General features: G+C 39.6%; 2 protein-coding genes across 5 annotated transcripts in view; both read right to left on the bottom strand.

The window, feature by feature from the left end:
* Positions 1 to 3238: 3238 nt before the first annotated feature.
* LOC148037328 (uncharacterized) lies at positions 3239 to 4828 on the bottom strand. The gene is made up of 4 exons (XM_087677287.1): positions 4748 to 4828; positions 4319 to 4637; positions 3706 to 4222; positions 3239 to 3590 (listed from the first exon to the last, which is right to left on the bottom strand). Exons 2-4 carry the CDS (start codon positions 4635 to 4637, stop codon positions 3470 to 3472), a joined length of 957 nt encoding a protein of 318 aa, XP_087533413.1. The 5' UTR covers positions 4748 to 4828; the 3' UTR covers positions 3239 to 3469.
* Positions 4829 to 4959: 131 nt separating this feature from the next.
* LOC148037329 (N2,N2-dimethylguanosine tRNA methyltransferase) overlaps positions 4960 to 14201 on the bottom strand; it is a 38445-nt gene continuing 29203 nt past the window's right edge. For 2 of the 4 annotated variants that reach the window (XM_087676237.1, XM_087676234.1), the window contains 2 exons: positions 11352 to 11414; positions 7940 to 8714 (listed from right to left, as the gene is read on the bottom strand). In XM_087676237.1, the coding sequence (XP_087532363.1) occupies positions 8607 to 8714; positions 11352 to 11414 (171 nt within the window). In that variant the 3' untranslated portion in view covers positions 7940 to 8606. Of the gene's footprint in view, positions 5032 to 5140; positions 5261 to 5369; positions 5490 to 5598; positions 5686 to 7939; positions 8715 to 9261; positions 10660 to 11351; positions 11415 to 14201 lie in introns of those variants that run through there. The other 2 variants (XM_087676236.1, XM_087676235.1) reach the window with 2 other exon arrangements.

Below are 14201 nucleotides of genomic sequence, written 5' to 3' on the forward strand. Positions count from 1 at the left end.
GGCTATAAGTTTAAAGTTTCACCTCATTTTACACATTTCACTTTTGAGTTCTGAGTTCTCTCTCCTAGAAGACATGGTACGCACCAAGCAAGCGGCCCGGAGATACCCCCCTGGAAATTCCATACGGCAGCCACGTCCTCCAGCTCCACCACCACCACCACCACGCCAGCATCGCAAGCGTCGATGGAAGCCAGGCACAGTGGCTCTTCGCGAGATCCGCCACTACCAGAAGACCACTCACCTCCTGATACCGAAGGCTCCATTCCAAAAGTTGGTGCGGGAGATCATGGAGGGCATACTGATCATGAACAACAGGAACCACTTTCCAAACACATCACGCGCGAAACAACCGGATCGCTGGACTGCCCAGGCCCTCCTCACACTACAAGAAGCTGCTGAAGCCTACCTCGTCGACTTATTTGGAGACTCAGTCTATGCAGCGGTGCATGCAAGGAGGGTCACTGTCACCGAGAGGGATCTGCGGATAGTCAAGTTCTTTCGGCGATGGAAAGATAGTCCTCGCGGAGGTCAACAAGGATAGAGGTGTACAAACTCAAAAGCACATGGAATGTAGCTTCTGAAGACATTTTGTAAAGCCTTGGTCGTAATGGACCCCATGTAAAATTATTATTAATACAAATACAAAGTTTTTGGCGCATCTTATTTTTGTTTAGTCACTTGATATTTATTTTATTTATGTCGTTGAGTTATCGTTACATGCGTTCGAACAAATACATGTTGCGCACGAATTCGATAAAGCACTGTGTATTAAATTTAGGGTACGAATCGTGTTACGTATAAATTCGATAAATAAATGTAACATTCAAGTAAAAAAAAACAGTAAATGACACGTATCACAAACTACATTGCACGCGAATCCAACAAACATCAGTTTTCATTACTTGAAGAGAAGATTACAAAGTGCAGTACATTAGTGATGCGATATCAGTAGGCAATAAGTACATCTATTCTCTCCTAGGCTTCTTGGAGCTAGGCTCCCCATGGTCAGAGCTATTCTTGATCATAGGCAACAATACATTTTGCCCCAATAGTTCCTGTCTAATGACAGTGGGGTCTTCAACACCAGCAACCATGCCACGGGCCACCATGGAGAAAAGTGGGCCAGACCTAGTACTCCTGAATAAGTAGAGAAGCTTCGAACGTCGAAGCAACACTACTTTCTCCAGGCTGGAGTTGGTCGGGATGGTCTTGAAGGGCCCAGCCTTTGTTAGTGCCCTCAACTTCAAGAAGTTCTCTGCAAAAGCAGGGGAGCATGCCTTATGAAATACAATAATGTCGTTGACAAGCTGCCCAACATACTCCTTCAATGCCGAGTCTTGCACCCTTCCTTGGCTACCAGATCGGCCACCCTGCCTAGATGAAAACTCATCTATATAGACAATCTCCTGCAACACACAAGTTTAGTATCAGACTCACTATGCATGGAGTGTGCTGAAGATATATAAATCATATTCATATGAAACTTAACCAGTAGGGCCTCTAGGGCATCGGGAGCACACACATGTGTTTTTGTCGGGATCGGGCCCCCAGAAGTGCCCTGGCCGGAGGCTCGCGTCTGGGGGCCTGAATCTGCACTTCTGGGGGCCCGATCCCGACAAAAACACATGTGTGTGCTCCCGATGCCCTAGAGGCCCTACTGGTTAAGTTTCATATGAAACCGAGAACATTACCTTCTCTGCATCATCTATCTGCCGCTGTAATGGAGCATCCAAGTCTGCTCCTGCCACTGGGCTGCCCTCGTCTCTCTCCTGGGTAGGCACTGCATAGTCGGGTCGAGGACCAAAAAGGCTTTCCTGCAACCGCTCGAACTCCTCATCAGAGATCTGATACTGTGGCGCCGCATCCTCAATCTGCTCCTGGATGCTCACAATGGCAGAGATGTCATCGATGCTCGTGCCATCATAACGAGCCACCTCATCAACATGTGGTGGGGCATCCTGTAAATCAAAATCTATGAAATCACTAGGTGCATCACGCACCATGATACAGTATAGTTCTTCTTCCCTAAGCTCCAACAACTCTAGCACATCCTGCATGAGTAGATATTCCACCCCCTCGATGGTGATAGCATGGAGAGAAGAGAGGGGTGGCTCTTCGCTCGTGGGCATCTCATCAGGGCAGGGAGGTGGGTCCACAATGGCCAAGCTCTGTGCTGCCTCAACACTCAGATCGAGAGTGATCTCCTCAGGCTCCCTCTCAAAGTACTCTAATAGTGGCCGAGAGGGTGCGTCGATGTCCTCGTCACTATCCTCTTGCACCTCAGTGCACATAACATATATGGCAAAGGCGGCATCCCTCTCAATGAGATCCATCGTGACGTGGTCCTGTGACGAGGTGGGCACTGCTCTAGCGCGGAGATGTTGCCCCACATGCACCAGGGCTTGACTTATCACCTTTGCATGGCTGGATCCGGCACACAAACTATACAAAAAATCCATGGGAACCCACCTGAGAGTGGAGTCGGGAATAGAGCAAGTGAGAGGGTTCACTGCATCACAAAACGATGCTAGTATACTAGAGTCAGGGTCTACAGCGGAAAGCGAGCTCTCTAGACTCAAGGTCACGCAAAACCTAGGGTATATCTGGTCCCCTATGTGCGCGTAGCATGTGGAACTGATCCATGCGGCGAAGGCGGGAGTGGTAGCCATGGCACACAAAGAGAGAAGGAATGAGAGCACAAGTATAGGGAAGTGGAGAATGAAAGCGAAAATGAGTTTGGAGTTATAGCTTTTATGTGTCTAGGGTTTTAAATAAAGGTTCTTTATAAAGTTATTAATTCTAAAGTTTCAAATTAAAACTCTTACCTTAGTTTCTTTATTTCAGTACTTTAAAGTCACTGTTAAAATTACTCATACAGACAAACGCTTCGTTCTACATTATTATATCCTCGAATATGTTTGGGTCGCTGAGTATATTCAAGTCTAACGAGAGAAAATATATAATTTTTTAAAGAAAATAAATCTAAAAGGCCTTGAAATTCCCTTTGGATCCAATTTAATATTAAAATGTAATAAACGAGCAGCAGAGATGCGCTACAATATATCATTGTGCAAAGACAATATTCTCTAGATTATAGACCTCTAACCTGCAATTTAATTATGATTTTTAACTGCACGATTGAGTAATTACAGTATGTATTATCGCACACTTGGATCACAGTAAACTAAAATTTAAAGTACTCAGAAGTTCAAAAAAGGTATGTATTCGCTCTTTATAAAGTTTTTTTACAAGGATTCCACTATCTCAAGGATATGTGGAGAAGCACATTGTTTACATGTCATGGATTGCTCACTACGAGTCCTGACTTTTCTATTATCTAACTTGAAATAGAAGTTGTAGAGGGGCTCACTAGACATTAATTGGATTTCTTGTCTCAGAAAATAAATGGGCCAATGACTCTCTGCACTGACTACGAAAGGATTATGACCACTCCACAAGATTACCACATCTACGAGCGCTGTATGTGTGTCATCTCGGATATCTTGATCCAAGCTGATCCACTCCCCTCGCAAAAGTCGTCATCTTCTATATCGAAAGCGAACGCATAGAGTTTGTCTAGCAATGAAATACTTGTAATAAAAACAAAAATAATGGTAAGTGATCAATGCGACTAACATAACAATTCATCTAAGCGAGACCTATGTCAATTAAATCAAGGTATGCAAAGTAGTAAAAAAGTTTTACCTGAATGTAATATCAGATTGGTTGACCCTGCACTCAATCGTCTCATCAAAATGTGTTCTTTTGACTTCCCAAGACTCACCCAATAGCTGACTCATCCATTCCTCGGATGGACACTTGCATTGATAAGTAATCTTTGTTTTCTTCAAAACATCACATGAACCAAACAAATGTGCAAACAATGAGAATGGAATAAACCAATTAAGATGCACATCTTTGGAGCCTGTGGTGGGTTTCATAGCACTATCGATGTCAGATTTTATCTTCGACTTGCAAGCTCCTGACAACTCCAAGCTACCAATGAACCATTCACCACTAGACAATGGCGGCAATGGGACATGATGCAATCTCTGGCTTTCTACCACATACAATGAATTATAAAAAAAGATATTTTGAGTGGCAAGTTGACTTGTAGAGGTATTATCATAGATCAAAGAACCTATCTCTTCATGCCAAACATGTATCTTGCCGCTTAAACATTCCACATTCTGCCATTCATGCAAAGTCGATGGATATAGAGCTGTCAATCAAACAAGACTGAATTGGAATACTGCAAAGACTTTTAAAAACAACTCTGATACAAAAGAATAATCAATGATAAAATTTAACAACTTACTCTTTTGTTTATAATTTGCAATGTTGTTCTCGTCGTGTACAGAGATTTGTTTATGCGTATAAACATGTTGAATCAACACTTCTGTTACTGCACTTGTGCCGTTAAACACTTTTCTGAACTCTAGAATTCTACCTTTCCAATGTTTGCTAGGGTTTGCAACATCCTTGCGCTTGACCTTGAAACTCCCTTGAGTACTTGGGTGCATCAAAATCCAATCCAACTTATAATACTTATCACAAATCCAATTACCGCCATTATCTTTCCTATTGAAGACCTCCACTGCAAGTATGCTACTGATATTTTTCCTCCGTGAAGACATCTGTAACAACCAAATACAAAAGTTACCTATTAACATGTGTATAATTTACAAATGTTATCTCCAAATGAAATTAAATTTAAATGGATCAATTTAAAAAAGAAACATTGTACCTGTAATTTCTTTCACAAAGATCCCTAGATATGTTGAACAAGAAGTTGACTTATAGCAAGACCATTGTTCCTTCACTGACAGATTCCTGTAGTACAAAAACAAAAGAAATATTGGGTCAACACATACATATAACTTATATAGGCTTTGTCCAAATGCGTTGAAATTTAACCATGGAACAGTAGTAAAAAATGGCAATATACCTGTGGCTTTCTCTGCAAAAAATCCCAAAGATATTGTAGAAGTTGAGTTCTTAATAAATCATTGTTCTTCACCCTCGGAGATTCTTGGAGTAAAAAAACAAAGGAAAGCTCAGTATGCATGTAACTTGTATACATTTTGTCTAAACGAGATAAAATTTAACAGTGGAGCAACAAAAAAACAAGACAATATACCTGTAACTTTGTTTACAGAGAAACCCTAAGATGTTGAAGAAGAAGTTGAGTGTTCAAAATCCCAAAGATGTTGTAGAAGTTGAGTTCTTAATAAATCATTGTTCTTCACCCTCGGAGATTCTTGGAGTAAAAAAACAAAGGAAAGCTCAGTATGCATGTAACTTGTATACATTTTGTCTAAACGAGATAAAATTTAACAGTGGAGCAACAAAAAAACAAGACAATATACCTGTAACTTTGTTTACAGAGAAACCCTAAGATGTTGAAGAAGAAGTTGAGTGTTCAAAATCCCAAAGATGTTGTAGAAGTTGAGTTCTTAATAAATCATTGTTCTTCACCCTCGGAGTTTCTTGGAGTAAAAAAACAAAGGAAATCTCAGTATGCATGTAACTTGTATACATTTTGTCTAAACGAGATAAAATTTAACAGTGGAGCAACAAAAAAACAAGACAATATACCTGAAACTTTGTTTACAGAGAAACCCTAAGATGTTGAAGAAGAAGTTGAGTATTCAAAATGTCACTATTATTAACTGTAAGAGACTCCTAGAGCATCAAAACAAAAGAAATTACATGTCAGAGAATGCACATAACTTGCACAGGTTTTCTCCAAACGAGATAAAACTTTACCATAGAACATCTATGGAAGAGAAAAATATACCTGTAGAGTTTTGTGAAGAAAATCTTAGGGCTTTGGTAAAACAAGCTCTGCTCTCATGAAACACATGAATCTCTCTCTGTGCTTGTGCAAAGCAAATGAAATTTTACAAGGTTACAGACATGGCAAGAAACAGTGAGGCTGTAAAATTTCGTCAGGAAAGAAGAAGCGGGGAAAGAGATATGACAAATTTGAGTTCCGCCTAAAAAAGAGGGGGAAACTGAAAAGGGGAGAAAAGAAAAGTCAAACATAAAAAATAAGAAAATGAAAATTCGAGGCACAAACTTCCAAGAAGTGACAGCTTTGTACTCCCCTTTTCCCTTATTTTATTGCTGAGGGAAGATTTGGTCCAAGATATGGCTAGAAGATTCATGTTACATGAATCTGGAATCCCAGCTCTCTCATTGGTTAGGCCTATATTTGTTTATTTACTCCTTAAGGGGCAAAAAAGAGAGTCCATATTTCTCCTAATGCTATAGCTTACACAACATAGTAGGTTCATGCAAACCTTTTGCTAGTACAAATGATGATCTTCATTGTGTAACATCATATGTCTAGATGCTTGTGCTTGGATGTCTACCAAACTTGATAGTTGAATGCCTTAAGCTTCTTGATTTTCATATGATGAGTCAACTTTAGGACGAGTAAAACATTGAGAATGGAGAATGCCATTATTCCTCGAGAAGGCATTCTCTTGGACTAGTGTGTATGCTTCCGAAGTCAAAAGGGCTCTTGGAGCAATTGACACTATTTTTCTTATTTGCTATTTGTTCTCACACTTCACATGACTTTTGGAATTGTGTAGACTTTGCTCATGGTAAAATAAAACAATGTATTGATATAGTACTTGTTACATTCTATTTTATCAGGAGCATAAGCATTACTAGTTGGTCAAACTAAGTGTTGAGCTTGTAAACAAGTTGGCTACATCAATCAAAATGGCTATCCAAACTATGGTCAATGTTAGATGCTTTCATCCAACATCACTTGAAACCATTTTAGGACTTATCATTTTGCCTAGATCACCATGAGAATGATACCGACTTTGGTTACAATTTCTAGGATGTGTAAAGTAAATTTGAGGCATGTCATTGAAACTTTAACAAAGTGGAGGACACATTTACATGGTGTCTTATGTCTATTTAGTATGGCATATTAATAAGCTAGCAGGAGATAATTACACCATGGCCCCTTCTATAGTTCTTATTGTACCAACTTAAGAGATAATAAATGTAATCTAATGAAATTTTCACAAAAATTGCATTCATAATACCAAGTAACTCAAACTTTCTTTTTATTAATCCATTTTTAACTAGTTTCAAGGCCAATTATTTTCACTTTCATATATCCTCTATTGGATTGTTTAAAAGATGGCAAGATGCAAACCCATATGACAAATACCCTTATAAAAGAGACAAGGAGTGTTAATGAGAAGGGCAAAGACAATGTCTATTATGGCATAATGTTTTAGGACAAGCCCTACTTGTGATGGTGGAACTTATACCATGTACCTACTGTACACTCACTAAATGCCTTGTAAGAATACGTTGACGATGGAGAATATAAAGAGATAAGAGTGATGACCCCACAAAAAAGTGATAGATCATTTATGTGAAGACCAACCAAGCCTAAATATTGACCGGTAGTTCCTACTTATTGTAAGTATGCTATGAAGTAGAGGAGCTCTTCCACTATGCTTGCATCCCTATTTCTTAGATGGTCTGAACCTTGATATGCCTACCCTAAATCTCAAATAAACTTTTCCCCTCACATCGTAGCATACTTTCCATCTAAATTATTTCGCTTTTGCAATGAGATCAAGGGAATTTGGATTAAATGTTCCAATTGGCTCCCAAATTAAAATCTCGGTTCTCTATTCTTCCACGTGATTTCAACACCAAGAATTAGGCAAATATGAAGGTTTTTTTCCCTTCAATTCAAGTACTATTTCAAGCAATTTCTAAAAGGTGAAGGTGGCCTTTGAAGCTCAAATTGTAGCGATTGTGATGAGAATATCAACGTGTATCCTACTCTAAATCTCAAATGTTCCTTAACGCTTTAGACAAGGTACAGAATTCTCCTTGATGCTTAAGTCATCTGGCTGGGACCCATATTAACATGTGGAGAAATGCTTTGGGTAAATTCTTTAAGTACAAGAACAAAAATAGGGTGCTTTTACAAAGCTCAAATTCATTGTGAAGATTCGAAGAGAGTTTGCATTAATGCCTTCTAAAGACCAAAATGATCCACGAGACCAAATAATCTGATATTCCCAATAAGCTTTTTACCGTAGAAAACTAGCTTTGGTGTCAATTTCTGGTATCACTTTCTGGTATACGTCAGGCTAAGCAAGTAAAACTTGTCTACCTACACTGAATCAAGACAAGTTCGAAGCCTTTGCTTCAAAGAAAAGATGAAACAAATCTATACAGCATCCTTCTTGATGTAACCATCTGATTTGACGAGGACAGAGCTCTAGTTCCCAAATGTGGCTATAAGTTAATGTCTGCTGGTTCACATTAAGGGCTGGACTAATATCCCTGTGAATCTTGCAGACCCAGGAAGATTGAACTCGTAACCTGCAGTGAAAGCCATGCAAAAAGTAAAGCCATTTGACTTCAGATTGATGGTACTGAGAGCCATTCTGAACTTTGCACTGACACCATGGGTGATGCACACAGCATAATCAAGCCAATCATTTTCTTTAAGGCATTCCCTTTTTACTGAATCCAAGGGTAGCCTTTGCTCTGCACCAAAGTGAGCGGTGTTTGCCAATCTAATAAAAAATCATTGTTAATATTCATCCTGCTCACAGTTTCCCCAGCAATTTCTGTGCCAATAATATGCAGTGTGACATTGGACAGTTGGTCTTCACAGCTTTAGGGTTAATTTGTGATCTGCTTGCTACATAGCCATCCTGTACCATCAATTTTCAAAAAACTCTCTCTCTCTCTCTCTCTCTCTCTCTCTCTCTCTCTCTCTCTCTCGTGCACATGTGTGCGTCATAAACTATCCAGCATGCTTGTACAACTATACCATGCTGGGTCTAGATTGCATTTGATCAGGACTAGTTTCTAGTTTCAGCTTTTTGCATGATAATCGTTTGTAAAATGTAACTGTAGCCCAATTTGGCATCTAGTAGACATCAATATATGACAGAAAAGGAGAATGAACATGGCGAAGAATAAAGTAGAATGAACCAAGGCCCACCAGGCTGAAAACTGAAATAATGAAAATTGAAGGTACCATTCTGTACAGCCTATAAATAGCCTCTGGAAAAGAAAATGGTCCAATCCCAAGCAAACTGCCCAATTGCCATGTAGCATTGACTAGAGAAAAATGCCAGTATTAATACAACAAAATTGCACAGAAAAAACCCAGCAAACAGGGACCCATGGACTAGGATGCAAACATCAACTATGATCGATATTGACCAGATATTGGGCTAGAGATGTAAGTGGTACCTGTAAGATAGCAACGCACTCACATGTCGTCTTGCCAAGGAGTGTGGCCTGCCTAGGATACCCTCCTTTAAGGGGAAAAAATAGGGGGAGACGGGGAACCCTAATTTAGGTGCACCCTCCCCAAAATTTTGGCAAGTACATGTTGCAAGTAAACATGCATCATTTTGCAAGTACATGTTACCACCAACATTCATATTATCAAATATACAAGAATTTGCATACTGCACAGAGAGAGAGAGAGAGAGAGAGAGAGAGAGAGAGAGTGTGTGTGTGTGTGTGTGTGTGGAAAAAGAACTACAATTGAAAATAATAAGAGAAGAGTGAAAGCAATGATCTAGTGGCCAAAGACATGCAGAAACAATAAAAACGAGTCCAAAAGTGTCAAAATGTTCTATGTCTACCTTATCCATTCCCTAACAGCTTGTTCCCTGGAAGAGGAACGGAACAAAAACAAATGTTCCTAACAGTAACTGCCTGTTGGTTTTGGTAGCATGAACATTCCAACACTGAGGAACACATTCCTCATTCCCATCCATTTTGAAACAGCATTCTCCCATTTCTAGCAGTCATTTCCTTGTTCCATGGACCATGTCGCTATGCCTTCCCTAGTGAAGCCATGTGCAGCTTGGAGAATAGCAGTAGCATAAGGTGCTACTGAAGAAGTGTGAAAGGGCCTACTCAACATTGCCATGTGGAAAAATTAAGGGGTCACCTGAGAAAGAGATGGTGCACCAAACACACAAGAGGGTGCCCCATGCATTTGAGCTACCTAAGGACGGGAGCAAGCTGATTGAAACCGAAACTGATCATGTAATCTAGATGCACTCCGCACATGAGCTCAGACAATGCCAACAAGCGTGGTCGTTCCCAAGTGCACAGAAAATGTTAACTGAAATGAATAGGTGGAACCAAGTGAGCTAGAGTCTGGAAGAATTGGTGTAGGAAAAGGATTTGTGGGTGGGAGTCATGGGATTTTTGAAAGTTGGATATGTTTTCCCTTGTGTGTGAATATACCTTTTAATGCATTTATCACACCATATGGAAATTATACATTCAAGATGTTATGTAAAATATTTCTTCCCTTGATAAAAGAATGTAAGCTGTGGAAGTATTCTTCAAAGCCCATTGGCCAACCTCTTAGAAAAAGTTGTGTACAATGACTGCAAATAGGCCTCTAGTGCTTCAAATCCTGCAGGCTAAGCACCTTAGCTAACAATCTAAGTGATACAAGCTTTCAATCAACAACCATCATAGCAATTTCCATTCCTGCCCACATGATAGCAAAAAGTGTCTTTAGATCATCTACCTAAGAACAGCTCATTAAGCTTTCTGTACCAGTTTGGGATCATTTTCCAAGGGAGTGAGACAAGACCTTATCGGCTTCCTCCTCAATAAAATCTAAATCCAAAGTATAAGCCCAAGCCAGAGTCAGTCGAGCAAACATATCAACAGACAACAATGACTCTATCTAAAGGAAGTTATGAAGATCAATTGATGTTGAGTAACCAACATGTGTTTATCAATCAAGGCCAAGTAACCACCACACCCTAAAGATCCTGCAATGCACAAAATTTTATATCTTTCGTAATGCTAGTCCTATAGAGATAGCATCTGTAAGTCAACCACTACAAATAAGTAACCATATCATTGGTGACCGTGTGCTGAATTCTGAAAATCAGCCAACAAAGGTCTGTAAATGCTGTGGTTCAGGCTAGGTAACTGAGGCATGGTGCATCCCATATTTCTGGGACAGCTTCTGATCATCATGACCAAAAATAGGTTAGGCATGTAAACCCTCAAAAAGTAGACAAACAATCAGCTACTACATGCACTTTCAAAAATACTCTCTCTCTCTTTTTTCCATACCACTCAAGTATTGGTTCCATAAAGCTCATGTCACGTAGGGAGAAAAAGCAAGGGGTCAATGCACATTAAGCACAGTAAAGCACCTATTGTCTATAGTTCAAACAACTGACCCATTATTAAACATCAGAGTTTAAAACACCTTGGCATCCGATTAATTTCATATGAGACTTGCATGACCAATCTTAGCAAATTTTAATTCTTTTACCAGTAAACTTGGCACTTACATCTTGAAGAGCTTGAATAAACACATCACGACGAGGGGTACAAATGTTTCCACGCTTTGCAATCTGCATATGACAGCTCATCAACCTGAGATTTGCAAAGTGGATATGTTTGTGCATATGTGTGCAAGAGGAAGAGAACATAACAAGAGTGCGCACCCACACACATGCATGTGTGTGTGTGTGTGTGTGTGTGTGTGTGTGTGTTACAACAAGGTGATAAACAAGCCCATCCTGCAATGAAGGAAATTGAATCATCAAATAACATTGCAACAGACCGCATCAAGGTATATCAGAGATACATTCTGGAAATTACAGTTTAGTATCAAGCCAATATTGTATTCAAAGACCCAGAACAAAGCAAATTACGCAAGTCACAAAGGGAGGAGCACAGCCTATTGCCTGCAAAATTGAATAGGAAGATCATTGGTAAGAACTATAAAATCTATCCAATATTGCAGGTGTCATTAGCAATCCCTAGTTGCTATCCCGTATCCAAGGGTGATACTAATTCGAGCAACATATGCAGTGTATAGAACCAAGTAGGATTGTTGAGTCAATCTTGATGAGGACAACTTGAGACATCTGTCCCAATATCATCATTAATTGTCGGCCCTTTAGAGGACTTTTAGGACTAAAAAAATCATATAGTGCATATGAGTTTGCTATTAATGGGATTTTAAGTACACAGTAAGGAAGAAGCATGAGGAACCATGGCAAATGAAACCAGCCTTCCTCCTCGAATAAATCCCTGATTACAACTTAATTACAGCAGCAAAAAAAATGCAAATCTAAAAACACAAATTTACCTATTGATCTTGGACAATGCACACCGGATTGGCCCCAAAATTGGCACCCCTTTCGATATTTCTTTAGCTTTATTGAAGAAAAAGTTGATTTACAATGGGATTCTCCCAATCCCTTTTGGTATTTCAACTCCCCATTGCTGTCCAAATTGACAAGCAAGTCTTCAATCTATTTTCCCCCTTGATTTGGGCACTCGATTGGCCTTCACCCGCTTTGATGGAGGTGGAAAATACCCCAAATTCAATTATTTGCTGGTCCCTCCACTTGAATAGGCTAAAAACAGCTTCATCCCTGTTCAATCCAAGTCTTGGAGCTTCCAATTTCTAGCATGATTCCTGAGGCTGCTGCTAAACCCTAATTTCTGCTGCATATTAGGATTTACAGCTGAGAAATCTGAAATTTCTCAGCCTCCAAGGGTCCAAATGCTGAGATCTTCAAAGCAAGGCTGTGAAATGGCTGGGAGATGAGAGGGAAAGTTGTAGAGAGAGAAAATTCAGAGTGTTGTCGCGAAGAATGATTGAAAATCAGTCATTTACTGCTGCTGCCCTACCACAACAGCATGTAGATGCTATATCCTATTATTGATTGGTCTTCTTTTACCCCTGGCTACCTCACAAGGTCCTCCAATGGCTGCACATCAAACCAATAGCCTCCCCTTCCTCTCTCTTGCAGGCTGAATTTATAGAAATGCTTCTCTCCAACCTCTAATGACGTTTTTCAGTCTTGCATGGGCATTTTTCATGAGGGGCAACCTTCCCAAATGGTTTTTTCAGCATTTTTCATAATTAAATATTAATTTTCAGCCATAAAACACTGAAAATTAATCTAATAATTATTTCGGTGCCCTGAAAAATAATCTGACTGGCCATAATTAAATTGGCTAGGCAACTTCCATTCTCGAGTGTCTTTGCATCATCTTTGACCATCAGATTGGTATTAGGTACCATTAAATGCCACTCCTCTAGTGTCACCAACTGACACTTATGGCCAAATGGATGACCTAGGCCAACAACTGGTACCAGATACCACCAAGTACCTGTGCGGCATAACTTATAGTAACTTTTGCCTTTAACATCCTGTGACTTCTTTGGATCCCGAGCTCGTAAATTTACTTTAACCCCAGTTGCATCTCACATGTACATCATTTACTTAATCATGTAATTAAAAATTAATCCACATGTTAAGTGAGGTTTCAAAAATATATGTCCTCATGACAACCCTCTCCCTTGAAATCCTTGCAATCATCCTTGATTGCACTACCAAATGCATCAAAAGCAAAGTACTACATTGGAATTTCCATAGAGCATCATAGTCAACGTAACATCGCGCACTGTTGTTCAACCATTCCATATATCCAACATATGCTAAAAATTACCAGTCAACATAACATAACATAAGACTCACAAAGAATCTCAAAAACATTGCAAGATTATCATGTGACATGTCTATTTCTCATGAGCTCAACTCATCTGGCAAAACCAAACCATAGCATAGCATAACCAAGCATAAACCATGGCTAAAACATCAATGGCATCATAGCATATGCTGTTGTCCATGGAACTAGATGTAAACTATTGAAAACTGAGCATAATCTGATCATAAACTGAATACCTACTGATCTGAGAACTGATCATAAACTGCTACAAATGTGACCCCAAATTGATCGCAAACTCATTGCAAAAACTGATGCACGTTTTCAAATACAATCATAAGAGTATACCTTCAGGTTTTTAGATAGATACATATGTGTAAGTACAAGTGCTAAGAGTGTATTCATACCGGAGCACATTTAAAGGCACGAGGCCTTTATTCCCAACAACCTCCCACCTAAAGGCAATGTGCCTGAAGAGGAGAAAAGAATCAACTAAGTCTAGGTATGTACAAAGCTGAAATACATATATCTATCCAACTCCCATTATCTGTCGGCAATGAGCAAACCGCTCCACTAGAAGGCCCTTCGTGAGAAGGTCTACAAGGTTATCATCTGTATGCACTTTGACAAGCTCAATGCTCTTGCTATCAAGTACATCTCTAATGAAGTGATAC

The sequence above is a fragment of the Lygodium microphyllum genome, chromosome 4 (assembly GCF_053477565.2).
Source record: "Lygodium microphyllum isolate KBCC chromosome 4, Lygodium_microphyllum_v1.1.10, whole genome shotgun sequence".
Taxonomy (NCBI): domain Eukaryota; kingdom Viridiplantae; phylum Streptophyta; class Polypodiopsida; order Schizaeales; family Lygodiaceae; genus Lygodium; species Lygodium microphyllum.

What these genes read in the sequence shown, in the direction of transcription:
- LOC148037328 (XM_087677287.1), bottom strand. Translation starts at nt 4,637, where the DNA reads ATGTCTTCACGGAGGAAAAATATCAGTAGCATACTTGCAGTGGAGGTC. An exon ending in TGCAAATTATAAACAAAAGA is followed by an intron (nt 4,223 to 4,318) that starts GTAAGTTGTTAA and finishes TTTGATTGACAG; the next exon opens with CTCTATATCCATCGACTTTG. An exon ending in CAATCTGATATTACATTCAG is followed by an intron (nt 3,591 to 3,705) that starts GTAAAACTTTTT and finishes TTTTATTACAAG; the next exon opens with TATTTCATTGCTAGACAAAC.